A 20261-nucleotide genomic window follows, 5' to 3' on the forward strand; every position below is an offset into this window, starting at 1 on the left:
CCACACATGTTGCTTTTTTTGATGGGCACGCAACAAAACAGTTTTCTTGAGTGCGCGCACCTACGCAGTTCAATTACGGCGTGCCCGCTGAAGCAAACACCCGTGTCGTCTGCTTGTCGTCTGCTTTGAGCGGGCGCCGCCGGAGTGAGCGCCGGAGCTGCCGGAGCCGCCGAGCCGCCTGCCGGGCGCTGCTTTTTTTTTTTTTCCGCTGCGGCTTCTACGACACGCCGCATGGTGCCGGCACTGCATAGGGTAGCGTCGGCGCATGCAACAAATGTGACTTTATCTGGTCGCCCGCGCTCGCTCGCGCTGACGGGAGTTTCACCTCCTATATGTCTTACTCCGTGGTTGCACATAAGCGAAAGTGCTTGCAGCAACAAATCGGTCACTTATTCCTTGCACTGGGGCCTTAAAACGTAAAGAAAATGGTCTTTTTTGGATACATTCGTTTTTTTGGACATTCGATAGTTCTGACTTACAGTCAAACCTCGATATATCGAACACGGATATATAGAATTATTGCGTATATCGAACAATTTCTATATCACATGGAAAATCGCATGCATTTTTAATTCTTTATTTCGAACGGGGCTGGATGTAAAATGGATATATCGAACTCCGCCGCCCCAGACCAAGTGCGCTCTGTTGACAGGAGGCGAGCTTTCCCGCAACACTCTCGAAGATAGCGGCGGCGCGATCGGCGTTCCAGACTGCTGCGTACGACAGCTGCCCACATCGGTTGCGCCGAGGGCGCCATTTGAACGTAGCAGCGTACACACGCGGCGGCTTGGAGCCAGCACGGCCGCCTCGATCACGCGCGCACGGCGAGGCTTGCCCCCGCCGTGCACGCGTGATCGAGGCGGCCGTGGAGCCAGTTGGAGCGCTTTGTCCGTGCTGAGCCACACATCATGTGCATTGCGGACTTCGTTGGTGGTGACGACAGCACCGAAACAGTGGCGGAGTTAACAGACGTGGAGATCGCGGCAGAAGTGACTACTGAGTGGCCAAACGAAGACGCTGCCGCGGCTGATCCAGCAAGCGCTGATGTTGCCCCGCTCCCAACTGCAACTGAGGCTGTAGCTGCTTTGGCTGTTGTACGCCGCTACTGCGGCGCAATAGAAGGCACTGGACTGTCTCTTGTGGACCGTTTGGACTATGTTGAGGACGCCGTGGTCAAGCACGCGGTTGCTAATATGAAGCAGGCTACGCTGCTTCAGTACTTTCAGCGAACTAAATAAATACTTTGTTTGAAGCTTCATGTGAGTATCTATTGCGCCACGATTGGTTCATTGATTGATTTGCGCTAGTTTCTGACGCGTTTTCTGCGTGATTTTATATATCGAATTCTGGCTATATCGAACTATTTTGCGATCACCGCGCTGTTCGATATATCAAGGTTCGACTGTATTTATATAACTCGTGGAGTCCGAATTATTGGTCATTGATGGTATGTGGTATCGTTAGAAGTGGACTGCACTGTATAGCGAAGTATTTAACATTTTATAATTTCTTGTCCATAGAGCACCATGTATTTAGATCCTCAATATAACAAAGTATGTTTATACATGACTTTCATATACAGTCGAACCCACTTATAACAATATTCAAGTGCCATGAAAATTCCATTGTTATAACCGATAATTGTTATAACTGGGTTGCATGAAAAAATCAAAATAGGGGTATGGCAGAGCTGATGTGAGTAAACTGTATAGGCGGGGAGGCCAGTGCCCCTCCCCTCCACCTCCCTCCGCCCAGGCTGCTGATTGCGTTCACTAATTTAACTGCTCCCTGGGCGCTCCGATCATGTGTAACAAGCTGCAGCTGTTGGCGTTAAAGAATGGCCCTGCTATAACAAGTGCAAAGAGGTATCACAGGTGGCAAGCAATATGCGAGCACTGCCAAGGCATCGCTTTGGTGGCCCCAAAAGCAGCCTTTTAAACATTGCAAGAAGGCTGCCACGGCATCTTGTCAGCTTGAGAAATCCAGAACAAACCTGAGGAGACATCGCCACAAGCACCTTGCCACATACTTCTCACTGGCTTGCAGAAAAAAACCCTATGTTTGTCAGCCATGGATGCTTTACGCGAAGCTTGCCAACATCCTTCTCCAAGGCACCCAAGTGCTCCACGTAGTGCAACAAAAGGTTCCCCGTGAAAACGAAGCCCCTAAGGAACTGAATCATCTGCCGGGCCTCCTGTGAGGACAACGTTGAGGCAGCCTGCCCTACCGTGTCATCGCTGCCGTCATTGCCACTGCTATCTGATGCAAGCACGTTCGCGATGATCGTCTTATCGGTTAGAAGCATTTAAGTTTCCAAATCTATAGCCATGCGCTTTCTTTTCCCCTGCAACGTCGTGCACTGCTGATCACCAGCAGGCGGATCAGCCATCTTCCGTTTCAGCGGCGAGTCAAGCGAAGCTGAGAAACCGCGTGGCCAGGAACGACTTGACGCAACCAACAAAGACGAATGCGAGTGATTAAGGGGGGACACGGCTCTTCGCGGCGAAAAAATCGCGAAAAAATCGATTTTTTGAAAACAAAATTTTCGATATCTATAGCTAATATTCCTTTAGTTCACCAAGTTTCGAATCTCGGGGAAGAGTATTTCGTCCGCAATATCAATTTGTAACATCACTGTGAGCTGAATTCCGCGCAAAAACAGCCCTTTTTATCGCGGCGCGTAGCTCTTTCTCTACGCGCGCGATCGCAGCCATCTTGGTCTCGTTGGAAAGAGGAGCCTTCCTCCTTTAATTTCCCGCCGAAAGTGACTCCGTCTGTACGCCAGTGACGTTGAAATCCGGGGAGAAAAAAAAGCCCGAACGCGCGATCCGATTCGTTGACTAGCGCACGTGACCAAAAACGCGTGCTGTGGTTGGCTGCGCGAGGTTCCCATCGTCTGCTCCACTCCGCAGGCGACGCGACTGCGCGTCTCGTAGGTTTGTTGGCACATGCCCAAGGATGTCCGATCCACCGGGAAAGTTCGCCACGAGGCACAAGTTCGGCAGAAAGAAGAAGCGATCAGCTTATAACTTTCAAAAGCGCTCCATTCCTTCTAAAAGCATCGAGAGTAGCTCGCCGCCAACCGCAAATGATGCCGAAACCGCGGACGATGCCGAAGTAGGCCTAGCTAGCTCACAAATGAGTGAAATCGTTACGGACAGCGGCTGCGTTCGGCGTGACACTGCAATGTTGCAACGTGCGGATCTGTTGCAGAGGGAGATGAATGCTCAAAAAAACTTCGAGTTCTTGCGTCAACGCCAGCAACAACGCGGGTGTTGGATTTGCTCACTCGCGCCGACGGCGTTGCAGCCGCGCCAGTCGACGCCGAGGCAGGCTTCGCTTTCCTCAGTAGGACTCCGCGAACGGACTGATGTCGTCAAGTGCAAGGTGTGCGGCGGCAGTGTCGCAGTAGGCAAAAGCGAACGGTAATCTGGCCTCGCCATAAAGATCGTTATCACGTGCGCGTGTTGCGGAGATATCGCGTCGGCATGGAGCTCGACCCGCGTGAACAACCTTGCCGCGCGCGCGATGCAAGCCACCGGGAATCGGCGAACGGCGCTAAACGATGTTTTTGCCGCATTTGGGTGGCCGTGGTCAGAGCGACTACATTCCTGGTGGCTTTTAGCTACTTTCACTGCAAAATAATGCAAAATTATTTCTGTACTTTTGAGTAAAAGTGAATGTATTCCTTTTTTCTCGTTTTCTCAAAACACCCGACTTTTCACTTGTACACGATGTAGGGTTCGATTTTGGAATTTCTGCTTTAAAAATTTTCAATTCTGCTTTAGATCAAACAGTAGGGTAGCCACAATTCGAACAGTAAAGATTGAATTGCTATAAAATTACTAATATTTGATATATCAAAATAGTATTCCTACCATTATGTTCCTTATCTTTTCTAGTACCCAGGCATGTGCCAATACGAATTTCGTAGCGCATTTTTTCCCCTATTTCTGCAAATTATTAACAATGAATTTCATTTATCTTCAGAACTAAATGGCCTATTGAAAAATAATTACATATTTGAAATCAGCACAAAGGTCTTAACAAGAATGGAAAGTTTCATGAATATTGATGGAAAACATCATGAACATTATTTGAATTACAGTGTCCCCCCTTAAAGAAGCGTAAGTTTCATTCTTGCCTGGTTGGACCCCTGTATCATCCTTGATCAATTTAGTATTCAAGCATTTGCCGTAATCACCATGAACATGTCCTGAAATGTTTTTTCTCGTTTTCTCAAAACGACATTTTTGATGGTAGTGTAGTTTTGGAGTGACGATATCTCTGGTTCTACTCATCTTATTGCAATAATTCTTTTTTCGTCAGAAAGGTGGACAAAATGGGAGTGCAGTAGGCCTAAAATGTGAACAAATATCATTACAGAAATTTTGAAAAAGTAATAATTTCTTCAGGATTACACTAATGCCTTCTGCTTACAAAAGTTTGACATGCTGTAACTTCGGCATAAATCAGTTTAGAACATTCATTCTTGTAGCACTGCAACCTCTGATCATTCAACATCATTTTGATGTGCCAGTCTCCTTCATTAACAGCCAGCATTGTAGAGAGAACTTGCCTCCAAATTAGTCCACACAAAAAAACACGAATTGCTTATATTTTGAAAAGTACTTGTTGCATGGGAAAACCAACTGAATATTTGAAATCAGCATGTCAAAATACATAAGTGATGGCAGTTTTATCAAATTGTGGCCACAAATAAAAAATGAAAATTTAAGTGGGGTGTCCCCCCTTAAGCTGTTCGCAGAACTGCGCTGAATGAGGAGCCAGCGAGCAACATGCGAGCAACCTGCTTGCGGCACAGTTGGCGTGGTCCATTCATGTTCGGAGGGGTGGAAGGGTGACAGAAGAGAGCCGTGCAGAGATGGCTGGAAAATGAGTGTGCAGCGGCTGTTGGAGCAGCGGTCCATCATGCAGCGTCCCGAATTTCTCGTTTTCTTTTTCAAGGATTTCGTATTTCACTACCTTTCGGCTTGGACACCCAACAGCCAGACTTCATCATGATAACTGATAATGCGGCATCGAAGCATTGTAGTATGTGGGTTATTTCACCATGGAAAATATACAAAAGTCAACGGTGCAGCAGCTTCTCATTGTTGTAACCGATATAGTGTTAAAACCAGTATCATTATAAGTGGGTTTGACTGTAATGAAATTTCATTGCCACCACAAAGGAATACCAAGGTAATAAATGAAAACTTTCGTGGAGGCAGATGGTCAAATGGTTGAATTACAAGCAGCTGCTTGTGAATGCACTTGTCCATGTGGAGCAGCATTATGTTCCACATAAAGTCCAAGTGCAATAAGATCCCACTGCGCCATACTTGCTGTATGCTTTGAGTGTGAGTGTTTGTCTCGCAACGGGCCTTTTTACATGTGTCTACGGTAGATAAGTCCTTCAGCAACCTAATTTTTTCTTAACAATTTTTGGCAACGATTTTGGCAACGATTTTTTGGAGAGCTTGTCCTACAACAGCCATTCTTTTCTTGGAGGGCTTGTTTGCAACCAGACTCTAATGTTGTTGAGAGGCTACTCATACAGTTTTTCTCATGATAATTGGAGATTTTGGTTTTAAAACTGATCCTTTGTTTCTGATAATTAGCAGTCCTTTTTGCATATTCAATACAGACATGGTACCTAATTATACGGAAATAAATATTTCTGCTGTGAATATATGCATCTGACTATTCAATTTGAAATTTGACACCTACTATTCATATTCGATTAGTATTAAAAAAATTATATTCGTCCACTTCTAAATAAAATGAAAAACAAATGGACAGTGTGTGCTTTTTCTGCATAAAATTGCTGGTCAGCATGCACAGCAACCAAAGAAGATGAATGAAGGCTAAACTTCTTCACTACAGGGGAGTGAATAAACGAAAAGAGTGCGGTTGCCTAGGGCTGCAGTCACTACCTGTGCTCCTACCTATGGCCTCTTGAATCTTTATCACAAGTTGTGAAGGCATCAGCTACTGATCCAACACAGAAACTCTTGGAGCCATGAGGAATAAGACTAGTAGCCCACTGTGTCCATAATGATGAGTGAATCAAGGTACAAATATGCACATCAGAATAGCCAAACTATCATGCATGCAACCACAAGGCTTGAAGAGGCTACAGGAGAAGATAGTCAACAGAGGACAACCACGTGATGCGACAATTCACATGTGAAAAATAGGGAAAGATGAAGCAAGAGTGAACACTCACATAAAGCAAGTTCTGTACCTTGCTGATGGGGCGCTTTCGATCTGGAGGTTTCAGGGATCCTGGGAATGTGTCGCTATAGCTCGAACCAGAGCTCAGGTTCCTGCAAATATGAAGGGGTGCATAAATTTGAATATTTTCAAAACATGTACTATTCTGGGAAACATACAGGCACCCTAACGAGTGAAATTTTAGTACAGTAAAACCTTGTTAATTCGGATTTGATGGGACAGAAACAAATGTCTGGATTAATCGACTGTTGTATTATCGAAGGTTTCAAGAAAACCATAAACAAATGTTTACTACATTAGCACGTGCGCTATGAGTGGGTTTATTTACGAGTGGGTTTATTTATCCGCATTTATTTACTGAATGAACCAGCAAATCCTGTTTCTGGTTTGTGCAAAAGCAGTGTGGAAGCTGGAATTCTCATCATCTCGTGACTGATTAGTGCTCGCAACAGTGAAGGCCTCGTGACTTCCTTTGCAGTGCGGCCACAGCGTGCGTGTTCACCTGAGACACACTTTTCACTACGACGTGGACATCCTGATTATTTTTTAGCCAGTGAGCTAGTTACCAACAGACCGTCTGTCCCATCATGACGTAGCCAGAGTTCTTCATCCTCGACAGCTTCGCACTGTTTGCGGCTGCTTATCGACATGATCATGGACGGCGACCTTGCGGTTCTGAAGGTACGTAGCCGACGTGCGGACAGGGTCAAAATGAAATCACCGTCTGCGGCAATAACTGCAGGCGACCGCAGTCTTTATCGACGCAGTCAAGGATAGCAACTATACAGTGGAAGCCCGATTGTAAGACTTTCTCGGGACCACGAAAAAGCGTAGTAAAATGCGGGCATCGTAAAATCCGAACATAATTTATGCCTATAAAAATACTACTTATTTCACACGACGAATTTACGAGAAACTTCAATGTAAACTACTAACATACTCTGCAGGGCTTGGAAACCCAAATTACCAAAAAAGTAAATGCGATAAGAATCAATGCTGCAGTACAGGTACCAATCATGCTTTATTCAAACGAACCTTTGCGGCACTCCACTGCCCTTTGCCGCAATTCCCGCCAGCCGGCGCGAACTTTAAAAAAGTCGGTAAGTTTCTTTTGGACCTCGTTTGATCCATGAACAAAGAGCTTTCGCTCGAGTTGGGCAACGTCCAAAAGGAGATCCTCTGCGGCGGCGCATGAACAGATGAAGTTCCGGATGCCGTCTATGTGCCGTAGCACCTCAGCAAACGTGGTAGGCACAGGCACGGCATCTGTGGCGTCGTCGTCGTCCTCGTCCGATGTCGCAGTGGTGTCGGCACTAGGCAAAGCCTCCTCGATGGCGTCATCCAGCGACACCTCACCGTAGATCGCAACGTTGTTGTTGGCCTCCACGTACTCGGCAAAGGTCATGGTGAGGTTTAAACCCTCGAAATTGTCGTCGGCGAAGCCTGCATCGGCCTCGAGCAGCATCAAGGTTGTTGCGTCCCCAGCTGAGGAGGCAGTCTCTCTTAAAGCCACTATGCTTGAACGAGTTAGCGATTGTGCTTCGCGACACTGCATTTCACGAACTGGCAATCAAATGCATGGCGTCGAGCACAGTGATTTCTTTTTCCGACTCGCTACGCTCCATAGCCGCCAGCCGACGCTGCACTAACTGCTTCCAGTACCATTGCTTGACGCATTTAATGATGCTGGCATCCAGCGGCTGGAGCCGGCTTGTGCAGTTGGGCGAAAAAAAAACATTTATGCTCCTCAGGTTGGACATATCGGGTGGGTGGCACAGTGCGTTGTCCACGAAAAGCAATATTTTCCTCGCCTTAGCACCCATTTTATTACCCAGCTGCTGCAAAGAATTGCTGAAGAGCGAAGACGTCATCCACGCCCTTTTGTTGAAGTTGTAGCTGCACGGCAGCGTCTTCAAGTTCTTTTAGCACCGTGGCTTTGCAAACTTTCCAACAACGAGCACGGGCAGCCTCTCGGAACCGTCCTCATTAGCACAGAATAGTGCCGTGAGACGCTCTTTACTACGCTTGCCAACATGACGGCGGTCACCCTTAAACGCAAGGGTTTGCTCGGGCTCCATATGGTAAAAAATACCGCTCTCATCGGCGTTGAAAACGTCGCAGGGCTTGTATGCAGCAATCATCTCCGGCAGCGACTCCATCCACTCGTTCACCGTCCAAACATCCACGGAAAAGCTTTCTCTGCAGGAGCAGCCGTACAGAATTCTGTTTTGTTTTTTAAAGCGATCCAGCCACCCGTTCGATGGCCGAAAGCCACCGATGCCCAGACGCAATTCCACAAGGTCCGCCTTATCTTTTAGAATGGCGCCGTCAACATGAACGCAGAGCTCCGTGCATGATGCAGTCACTTGAAGAGAACCTTTTCTAGCTTCTCATGCTCTCCTTCTTTTGCCACATTCCACTTGAGCCCGAACTTGTTCGTATTCTGCAATATCACCGCTTTGTTTGCCAGGATGGTCTTAAGCGAAGATTTGGGTATCTTAACCCTTTGAGGGTGGATTTTTTTCGCCATGTGCGACCGCCCAGGGTCGATTTTTTTTATTGCAGATTACAGTTCTGCTTAGGGACTTATTTCGAAAAAATTTACCGTAATTTTTCTAGGGTGACCGCAAAGCGAGAAAAAAATATTTTGCGTTGGTATACACGTACTCTTCATTCACGAAGAACAATAAAAAAGGAAATAAACTTATAAGAATAAAAATTCAATGAATTGTTATAGTTCAAGGCTTTGAAAATGTGCACATGAGAATATTTCGCAAGACTCAAATGTTCCTGCTCTTACAATATGTACATCCATAGCGTAATCGAACTGCGTAGGTGTGCGCACTCAAGAAAACTGTGTGGTTGTGTGCCCGTAAAAAAAGCAAAACGTGTGACAAACTTCCGCTAATCTTCATCTTATCGCCAAACAGATGCAATTAGTTTTCGCGAGTCTCCAAAAAAAAGAAAAGCAACGTAAATGCATGCACGGCGGAGCATCCTTCCTATGCGCACCTCTGTGAGCACTAAACGAGCAAGAAACAAGCAGTCGCCCTTTTAGCAATTAGTAACGAGATAGCCATCAGTTTTGCAAGCGCAAGAAGCCGAAACCACCGGCGAAAACAAAACCCAAACCGCCACCCGCCTGCCCGCCCACCAATGCACAAGCGGTAGTATATAGACGCTCGGGAGTGAACTAGTGCTAAAACAAACCATGCAACGAAAACCGAGAGAAGGAGGCGCGCGAAAAAAATTCCCTGTATTCCCACATAGTGGCAGCACATGACAGAAAAAAGAAAGTTAGGAAATTAGCGTGCTTTTTAAACGTACAGACGGCGCCGTAAATATATGGCATCAACCATTTTTGGACTTGTTCGCGGCGCCGTATACAGTGAACGACTGAATTTTCAGACATGCCTGATATTTCAGACGTCTTCGTGGCTCCGCCACGAGCCCCATAGAATCAATGTATAAGGACATCTGAAGTTTCGGACGCTCAAACCCCCCCGCCGTCCAATTTTCCGGACTTTTTGACGCGACGGAAGGTCCTCTGGCTCCTCGTGCAGCGCCCTTGCAAAGGAAATCGACTTGCAGCCGAAGCATATCACCGCTTTGAACCACAACTAGCCGAATCTAGCCGTCACACACCGATTCGGTCTGGCCACACTGGCTATGTTCATCGCCGCACTTTCGCCTCCGGCGGAGTTTCCGGAGCGGCGCCATTTCGTTTGTTTGCGCAGGCCACGCATGGGCCACGTTTTGGCTAGCATGGCGTGCGGTTGTGCTGTTATAGGTGTTCTGTGGTGCTGTTGTGTCAAGTGTGCTCTGCGACGCTAGGCCTAGGCGCTTCGACGCTCGTCGGCGAACTCGACTGTTCGCAACTTGAGGATTTCGCTTGCCTTCGATGGCCCCCACTCCATCTTCGTCGTCCTCGCCGATGGCATTGAAGCGCGGAAAGCAGTACCATCACTTTTGAACAGTTTGTTGACGCTGACAACGAGCTCGACTGCAGAACTGACTGACGAGGAAATAGTCCGTCAGGTTGTGGGGAATTCAGAAGACTCCGATGTTGAAAATGAGGAGCCAATGCCTGCGCCGCCTACAAGCGCAGAGTTGGCGCTGTTAGATATGGGGCTGTTTCCTGAGCCCCCTTCGAGTTCCCCGGACCTCATCGAATCGCACCACAGCTAATTGAGAAGCGCCGAGGCGCTCACGGGCAAACGAGTTGAGGGCCCCCACTTCGTACGCCGCCGGTTGGGCTATTCAATGCTTGACTCTTCCAGAAAGCGAGGGGATAGCCCGGCATTGTTGCAAGTAAATTGGGTCCCGAAGCAAGACGGCTGTAATGCGCCGTGACAACCTTCTGGCTGTAATGCACCGTGACAACAAGATGGCTGTGATGTACCGGGAAGGCCTGGCAGCGTCTCACCGGCCGCCTTTGAAGAGAGCATTGCACCACAGCAAGGCAAGACCGCGGGGAGCCGCCGGGTGTGACACCACCGCACGGGTGCCTACCATTGGCCGAACATGACGCACCTTCCAGAGATCGAAGGGCTTAAAAGACGCAGACCGAGAGCATTCCAGAAGATTCCAGAGCATTACCGGATTCACCTCTCTCGAACTTCTTGCCGCGGGCCGCAGCGTCCGAGTTGCTGCCGGCCCGTAATGACTGTACGACTGTTCATTGACGTCTCACTGTAAATAATGTAAAATAAACCTCCCAAGTGTTTTCATCGCAAAGTCCGTCCTCAACTCCTACAGCGCGAGTGCTGTTGACTCTTTCATCAGTGTTCAGTGCTGACATGACCCTTGCTCAGATCGAGCCGAATATGATCGCATGCAACCTGAACACCGTCCAAACAACAATCAACAAGTTCTTCAAGCCACTGCAGCAATAACACCGGCTGCCCGACGATGCACATGTACATAATAAACCGGCAGTCAGCTGCATACAGTTTTTGAACGCCTCGTTTTATAGCCACTTCACTGATGCTTTGGCAGGGTTTTGGAAGCTTGGTACTTCACCCTTTACTTCTAGATCCGAGAAAAAAAGTGAGTTTTTTTGCATGCATTCATTTTTTCGGGCTGCCGGAATTTTCCGGCGTTTTTACGTTCCCTAGAGGGAACGAAAAATCGGTCGTTGACTGTATTTACGTCATTGACCCTCAAAGGGTTAAGGTCGCGGGCAATGCTGGCTTTCGTGGCTCCATGCCGCTTTTCCTCTTCCTCGATAATATTCAGCTTATCACCGAGCGACAGAACTGTCCGCTTTCGGGACATCATGCGTCGCATTGCTCCACACAACTCAAAACCTCCGCTGAAGGCGGGTCGCTAGGATTACGACGAAAAACACGTGCGATAAACCTAGGCCTCTCCGCGCTACCTTGACGATCTGCTGCTGGGAAACGGAAAGGAGAAAAACGCTTCCCCAGCGCGATGAGAGGCGACGCTGCCGAGAAGAGAGGGAGAAAGTGATTGTGGAGAAGAAAAGGCACTATTTCAGCACAGCGAGCGTCGCGGGTGGCTGCTGGTGGGGGAGAGAGAAACAACGATGAGACAAGGCAGGGAAGAAAGCTGCGCCAGAGTGAACCGGTCGAGCGGTGTCAAGCGCTCCACATGCGGAGAGACGGAGCGAGGAAAGAGACCTGCAGCACTTTTCTTTCATCCGCCGTTCCATCCCGCGCTTCGCGAGGGTCGTCGTATAATGTGGGTCAGGCGTAAAATTTTGTCGAATAACCGGGGTTTTTAATGCGTTGCTTCTATGGGGACTTTGCCGGGGCTGCGCCAATCCATCGTAAAGCTCGGGTCGCCGCAAAACCGGGGGACGTATAACCGGGGTTCCACTGTACTCAGTTTTGAAGGCACATAGCGAATGTGCGCACCGAGTGAAAATGAAACTACTGTTTTTCGCAGCCACTGCTGACGAAACAGCAGTTGCTATCGATGCGATCATGGATGGCGACTACACAATTGTGAACGCATGTGGCCAACGCGACGTTATACGCGGCGGTAAAAGCAAAAATAAATGCTTTAAAGGCACAAATAGGCACAAAGCGTTCTGGCGTTGCTGTCATTTATGTACAATTTCTTCTGATGACTAAGGAAATGCGGACTCCGCTCTTCATTTCGGTTGGATGCTAGCGCAGTGTTTGCTCTTTCACGTCGCACATTTGCGGCGCTCGCATTCAAAAGCTCCGAGAGTTGTCCGAATTATCCGATGTGCAGAGAAATAAGTTTGAATTAACAAGAGTTCAATTGTATTAAATAATGCACATGCCTGCCAGGACCAGAGGACGAGTCTGAATGATCCAACTTAACGAGGTTTTACTGCACAAGATGAATTCAAATGGAATAGTGCTGGCATATTTGAATGCCGCATCGAATTTCACGATTGAATTCTTTATCAAAACAATATGTGCACATATTAATTGCATATTGAGGGCTATAGTAACAACAGGTTGATTGACTAACAGATTCAGAGCAACACTAAAAGCTTCATCTAAATGCTTCTGAGATTCCAAATGCAAGGTCTCTCAAGATCACACTTTGCAGATTCTGAATTCATATTTCAAGATATTTGTGAGAAAAAAAAAAATCCCCCAGCTGTTTGTACTTCTGATGCAACTGCTAGCATGTAATAATTAGTTAACACTGTCCTGCCCCCGTGAAAAGCAGCAGTTTTTGCGTAGTCTAGCAAACACATTTTTCTAATCACAGAGCATGCTTGATACATAAGTGTACAGCATCAAAGTGATGGGGAAAAAATTCTGTTTCCGATGGAGCTAGTCCAAAAGAATATGTTTATAAGGAAAAAAGGTAAAAAAAACGAATATAAATAAAATTGGCAAAACAAAATGAAAAAAGTTATATAAACAAACACATTGTTGCTGTGCACAAATAAAATTGAAAAAGATTTCAGAATATACCGTATCTACTCGCATAATGATCACACTTTTTCGTCAAAAAGATTGCCGCAAATTCATGGAAGTGCGGAAAGTGATGAAAGGAATGAAATGGGGCATCTGCTTAAGAATGTTAGGTGCATGCAGACCGCTTGGTACGTCTTCAAGAGTCGTTTGCGTAGCATTCGACAGATGGTAAGCGCAATCATCATTTGCTAGACTTGGCACACGACATACCGCTGCGGCAAGTTCGGGGTGCGATCGTTACACGGGAAAGAAAAAGAATCGAATTTTGGCGACAAAATTCTGGGGTGCGATCATTACGCGAGTGCGATCATTATGCAAGTAAATACGGTACATGACAGAATATAGCACTTTGGTCCGAAAACCAGATTTTCAGTCATTTTTTTTTTTTTTCTGCCGTGTTCCCGCGCCTGTCTGCAAATTACTGTTGGAAACGTCCACCTAAAGAAAGAAATGCGGCCTTGTATAGCTATTTCGAAATAGTGCTTGTTTCCCATCACCTGTAGTTTCAAAACTGCAAGCACAGCCACCATTTTCTATTCGAGAGCATGCGATATATTTTATTACCAGCGAGACAACCATATTCTGCATAAGAGATTGAAGCACTCTAGTTGGCCTGAAGCGCAAACTTTGAAAACTATTGCAGCATGCTGCCATTCTGTGAAGGTCTTGGACATCATGGTCTTGGCATTATGTCTGCACGTCAGCCACACAAGAGAAAAAAAGAAAAATTTAATTATGGGGTTTTACGTGCCAAAACCACTTTCTGATTATGAGGCACACCGTAGTGGAGGACTCCGGAAATTTCGACCACCTGGGGTTCTTTAACGTGCACCTAAATCTAAGTACACGGGTGTTTTCGCATTTCGCCCCCATTGAAATGTGGCCGCTGTGGCCGGGATACCACACAAGAGAAGTAAAATTATGTTATCTATGTAATGTTCGAAAAAACAATGTCCCCGTGAACTGTAATATAAATGAAGCATCATTGAACTCCTCCTATCTCGTGATAATGGCGCGCTGGAGCCGCCAATCCTTTGCAAGCACGTGCCCACTCGGGTGGTGTCAATATCGACAGTAACAACAGGAACACTTAAGCAGCGATTCTTCCCATGATGCAATGACATAGATGGTTGTTCTAATTCATTTAAATAGGAGTATTGCACGTGGTACCACATGGACAATTGTGCAAAAACGAGAGTGCCGTCGTCGTGGTAACCGATATCGCACGACAAACTGTTTATCATGCTGTTCATGCAATACACCTCCTCCTCCTCCTCCCTGGAGGTGTGCTGAAAAGTGAGTGACCTTCTTTATGGCTTCTGAAATACTTGTGCAGCAGTCGCTCGCTCATCTCGAAAGCCATATCATCGTCCCGGTTTACCTGGAGCAAGGGGGCGCACTGCTGTGTGCCCAGTTTGGTCACGCTTTTGTGCTGCAGTACTTCGGATGCGCCCTCTTTTTACCGTGACCCAGTTGGAAGCATTCGTTGTAAGAGTACGGTGATTAAAAACATTTTTGTTACATTTCAATGCAGTTTCAAGAGGCAGGGTTGGAAAATCGTAAATGCACTGAAATGTGATCATTATAACTGATAGATTATTATATCTGGGACTGTTATAAGTGGGTTCAACTGTACAGGTGTGTATAAATACTGCATGCATAAATACCGCACTGACATGAGCTGCAACGACCAAGCTTGCTGCTATTGTTGTAATTTCAGTGTTGCCTTTCTAGGTACTGACAAGCTGCTTCAATTAAGAGGTTTGGCCGTACATCCACAAGCAGAACTGCAGCACATGTTGTCCTTTGCTTGACAGCCGCCACTTTTCATCACTTGCTGACAGTTGTATGCAAAATGTTGAGTGCAAATGAATTTGGTGATGGGTGATGTCTCCTATATTTTGCTGTCACAAAATTTCCAGGTACATGCTGCAATTTGTGTGGACTTCATTAAATTGAAAGTGAAAAAAAAAATTGTTTTGCTACATTTTAAGAGAAAAAAATAGGATTTTCAATTGAACTAAACTGAAAAAAAAAAAAAACATTTTTTACACAAGGAATGTTCTTCAATCGAGGTGTTATATGAACTGCAGTTGGTCAAAGTAATATTCTATGTGTCAGCACACATAAGTATGAAACAGAACATCAGCAAATGGCCAACAATCATTTTTCCATGCCAGACACTGTACATTTTCCATGCACAGAGTATTCCCTGTGCTGTTTTTGTGGTGTTAGGCTCTTGGATGAGATTGTATCTACTGTACACTAAAAAAAAGAGGTAGAGAGAGAGAGAGAGAGAGAGAGAGAGAGAGAGAGAGAAAGATTTTTAGTTACTGTACACTAAAAAAAAAAAAGAGCTAGAGAGAGAGAGAGAAATTTTTAGTTAACATTTGGAGATGACACATTTTTGACTTAACGAGTACCAGAGTTAAAACGAAGCACTTATAGCATTAATTGCTCCAAATGCATAGATTGGCGCCTTTTCCGCCAGGTTACCTTCAACACATGCACAAATCACGGCTATGCACTACATTCAATGCTTCTGGTTTAATCAGTTGTGAAAGTGTATATGCCTCAACTTTATGCTGAATCGGAGGAAGACCCACCTGACATGTCCAGACTCGGAGCTACCTTGTCGCGAGTGTGACTGGAGGCTGCCATAACCAGAGCCACGAGAGTGTTGGCTGTGATAGCTCGAATTGCGTGAGTGGCACTGTTCAAAGTCCTCCTCCCGCCTGGGCTCGCCTGGCTCTGGGCACCCCACGCCACCATTTCCCCCTTCTGCATAGTTTTCAGAGAAGAGGTAAAATAAGGTAAAATAAGAGAAGAGGTAAAATAAGTTGCACAATCCAATCAGCCCACATTTACGTCACTTAAAACTGCAAAATGCTGATGTGGAACCCTTGGCACCAGCAATAACAGAGAACAGCAAAAGCCAGTAGTGCAGGAGAGGTGGCTAACACATCAAAACAAAAGGCTACCATCACTTTTGAGAGTAAGTAGTCTAGGGGTTGAAAAAATTATCTTGGCATTAGGGAAAGCTAAGCTGAGCAACTACTAAATGGCTGCTATGGTATCTACAACATAGAAGCCAGGCAGGAAAAGCCCTACAACACTATTTTGACGATATATGCTGTATTTTCCAGAATACACATGACATTCTTTTCCTGCAATTTTCATCAGTGTGTCTTGTGCAAAGTTGTGACTGATGGTACAGTTACGTTATTCGCCGTCGCGTTTTCCCGGCAGCTATGTTGTGGTCCCGACCTAAATAGCATTGACTTCTATGTACTGTATTTGCTCGAAGTAGACCTTTCTTTTTTCTTTCGGGAATGTTACCCAAAATGAGCTATCTACCTTTATTTATGACCAAAGAATCTTGACCCATAATCTTAAACAAAGCAAGCAAAAGCACTCGGCTAATATAGTTCCTCCATCATGCGCCCCGTAAGGCCAGTCTGGAATTTATCCAGACTGGCTTTAAGAAATTCTGCATATCCAATGCATTCGACGGCACCGTGGACAACGTCATTTTGGCTGTCGAGAATGCCTGCGGAGTATCGCACGAGGATGACTTCTCTGGTTGTTCAGACGAGGATGCAGCTTCTGGCATTGACTAGTGAGATTTCGTAGCCAAGCTACCATAGGTCGGCAGTGTGGGAGAACACTCACTCACACTCACTCACCATAAGGACTTCTTCTTGGGCAAGTTGGTGCTTAAATTTCCTAGGTATACTTTGTGGCGCAAAATACATTTCTGGAAAAGGGACAGAAGAAAGGGGCGCTTCACTGTCTCCCTTTCTTCTGTCCCTTTTCCAGAAATGTATTTTGCGCCACAAAGTATACCTAGGAAATCACTCACCATAATTTTTCCAGGCCCTGCACTCACTCACTCACATTCACGTTCACCTCCACTCACACTCACAAGCACCCATTCACGCTCGCACTCACCTCCACTCACATTCACTGGCACTCACTCGCACTCAACTCCGCTCGTACTCACTGGCACTCACTCGCACTCACGCCTTTTAAATGAGTGCGAGTGAATGTGAGTGAGTGTGCTACCCTCTGCCGCTCACAATTCGTGCATATTCAGACCCAAGTTTCCAGTTTAGCACCTATTACATCTGGAGTGCGAGAAGGCAGAGTTTTGGACCCAGTTTTATTTTTAATATGCATAAACGATTTGTCTTCCCGATTACATGGCAACATCCGTCTATTCGACGGCAACTGTTTTTCGTACCGCGAAATTAATTGTAATGATGATTTACCATATACAAAATTCTACCTTTTCTTGGTGTCAGGAGTGGCAGATGACTCCAAATGCCCAAAGATAAGTAATGCTAACAGTAAGTAGAAAGAAGCAGATATCTGATTTTACCTACATTATTAATAACGCACCTCTCACTTGTGTATTTCAGGGTAAATATTTAGGTGTCACTTTAACATGTGCTCTCCGATGGGAAACCCATGTTGACAACATAACCTCAAGTGGAAATCAATGTATGTGCTGAGCACCAAAGAGGCTCATCTTTCTAAGAAAACGTCTTCGTCTTGCGCGAGCAGATACAAATCTGCTGGCCAACAGAATGCTTATTCGACCAGTGCTCGAGTACACATGTATTGTTTCATTTACGTACACAAAAGAACTCGTAAGAGGGGGTGCAGAGGAAGGCAATAAGGTTCATTTATAATAAATACAAGTTAACGGATTCATGGACTGAATTATTAGAAAGAGCCGATTTATTAACACTGCAAAGTAGGGCTAAACTAGCTCGACTAAAGTTTTTGTTTCAATTTATTCATGGTAACAAAACGATCCGACACATCTGTACAAAATTATTTGAATTGTTCTAGGTCAACAGGCCACAAGCACTCTAAAACACCTAGTGAATACACTTTTAACTCAAATTCCTTTAAATATTCATATTTCCTTAAAACAATTAGGGAACGGAATAAACTGAGTAGTTCCGTTACTAATGTTTTATATTTAAATAACTTCATGACTATGAGCAGCCGCCAACTTCAACAGCGTTCACTTGGGGCTTGCCCCTCATTGATCATCGAGGAGGGAACGGCCCGTAGACAAGAGGACGTAAAATAATCTGGTTTAATACATCGCTACGGGTGAGCGAACATCGAGCAACAGAGCACCGTAGTGTATGCCAGCCATAGGTCGGCAGTGTGGGAGAATCTCACTCACATTCATTTTTCCAGGCCCCGCACTCACTCACGTTCACGCTCACCTCCACTCACACTCATAAGTGCCCACTCACGCTTGCAGTCACCTCCACTCACTGGCACACACTCGAACTCACACTCACCTCTACTCACACTCACCGGCACTCACTCACACTCACAGTCACACGCACGCCTTTGAAATGAGTGCGAGTGAGTGTGAGTGCGCCGAAATATGCAAGCTACGAGAATTTTCGGCCAAATGAAGGTGTGACATGTTCAAATTTTTTCGTTCTAAATATATATGGGTCCACCTGTATTAGAATTTATATACAGTCAAACCCGGCTATATCGAACTCGCAAAAAAACGCCTATCAGTTCGATAGAGAGCATAATTCGATATAAGCCTGCTAAATAATTTGATGTCATAAATGTACATACCATTTATAAAATCACTTTATTGAAGAAACTAGCTTAATTTCGCATAAATTAGTCCTGCATTTTCTTCTGCTTGGGCAATTTCGCTGCCTGCGACGCACGCACTTCCCCACGTTGTTAAGGAGTCGGAGCAGCTGAGGCCGCAACCTACCGCATTCGCGCAGAAGCATCGGACTAATGCGAGTGAACCAATCACTTCAGAGGATGTGGGCAAAGGACCGTAGTTGTGCCTACTTTCATTTGTGCTCGGTACGATGTCGGCGATGTAGTCTTCGTTTCCGGGCTCTCCCGTGGTCGCGACAACATCATCTGCACTCACAAAGTCGCCCACCGTTGATTCGAATGTCCCGGAAATGTTGACAGCTCGCTCCAAACTTCGGCAATACCGGCAACAGCTTCGTCGCATTCATTAAAAATTTACAGTCATAACCGAGCACGCGGAAACCGGAACGTATGAAGAACCCCTCGTACACGGCCGTGCGTACGCGTCGGGCGCTATGGGCACCGGGTTGCGAATCTGGCCGCTTCAGCCCTAATCGTGCCGAGAGTGCTCCTCGGAATCTTGCACGCTGCGGGGACAACCAACTTCTCATCGCGTTCGACGCAATTTGTGATTTTGAGCTTCACGACGAAAGGCGAATTCTGCCGCTTCATCACGGCAACAGCGCGGGAAAAGGCCCACAAGGCGCACACGCGATAAACCTGAAAAGCAGCCAGACAACTCGCACTTTCGCCATCTTGCACGAAGACAGCACAAGAGCCTCTGATTGGCTGTCTGAGCAAGCGCTGAGGCGGGCCAGGATCATTTTTTGCTGGGGAGTGTCGATAGATAGCGATCTAAAGAAAGGAAGGACGCTTGATTCTGCAACCCGTGATGAAGCTCGGCGAAGCGTCGTCAGGGGAGAGGGAATGGGAAGTGAAAGATGATAAAGAGGGAGGATGTGGCCTCCACCCGCCACTATGCGCGACAGGGGGAGTGTCGACGGCTCGCCCGAACAGCCCGAGGCAGCGCGGTCACGGTAGGGAGAGTGGAGCCGCGCCGCCGGGTTTCCCCGCTACCGCGAGGGAAAGCCAACTTCTGGGGGCACTTTTCCGCCGCTTGACGTTCGATATATCGGGAGTCACTGCAATATTTGTTCGATGTAAGCGTAATTTTTGCTATATGTACTCATTGTAACTATACCGTGACCAGAAATTGTTCGATATATAGACGATATAGTCGGGTTCGACTGTATATATATATATACACACACACACACACACACACACACACACACACACACACACACACACACACACACACACACACACACACACACACACACACACACACACACACACACACACACACACACACACACAGTAGCACCCACGACGATAATGTGAGTGAGAATAGTCTAGAGGAATTTGAAATCCCCCAAGTAACGCCGGAAGAAGTAAAGAACGCCTTGGGACCTATGCAAAGGGGGAAGGCAGCTG

At 46.4% G+C, this 20261-nt stretch overlaps 1 protein-coding gene across 5 annotated transcripts in view; it reads right to left on the reverse strand.

The window, feature by feature from the left end:
• LOC126548203 (EEIG family member 2) overlaps positions 1 to 20261 on the reverse strand; it is a 100524-nt gene that overhangs the window by 21634 nt on the left and 58629 nt on the right. For 3 of the 5 annotated variants that reach the window (XM_055063087.2, XM_050196349.3, XM_050196346.3), the window contains exons 6-7: positions 15773 to 15947; positions 6233 to 6332 (exon numbers count right to left, since the gene is read on the reverse strand). In XM_055063087.2, coding sequence (XP_054919062.1) covers positions 6233 to 6332; positions 15773 to 15947 — 275 coding nt within the window. The remainder of the gene's footprint in view (positions 1 to 6232; positions 6333 to 15772; positions 15948 to 20261) is intronic. The other 2 variants (XM_050196351.3, XM_050196350.3) reach the window with 1 other exon arrangement.

Source organism: Dermacentor andersoni, chromosome 1 (genome assembly GCF_023375885.2).
Source record: "Dermacentor andersoni chromosome 1, qqDerAnde1_hic_scaffold, whole genome shotgun sequence".
NCBI lineage: Eukaryota > Metazoa > Arthropoda > Arachnida > Ixodida > Ixodidae > Dermacentor > Dermacentor andersoni.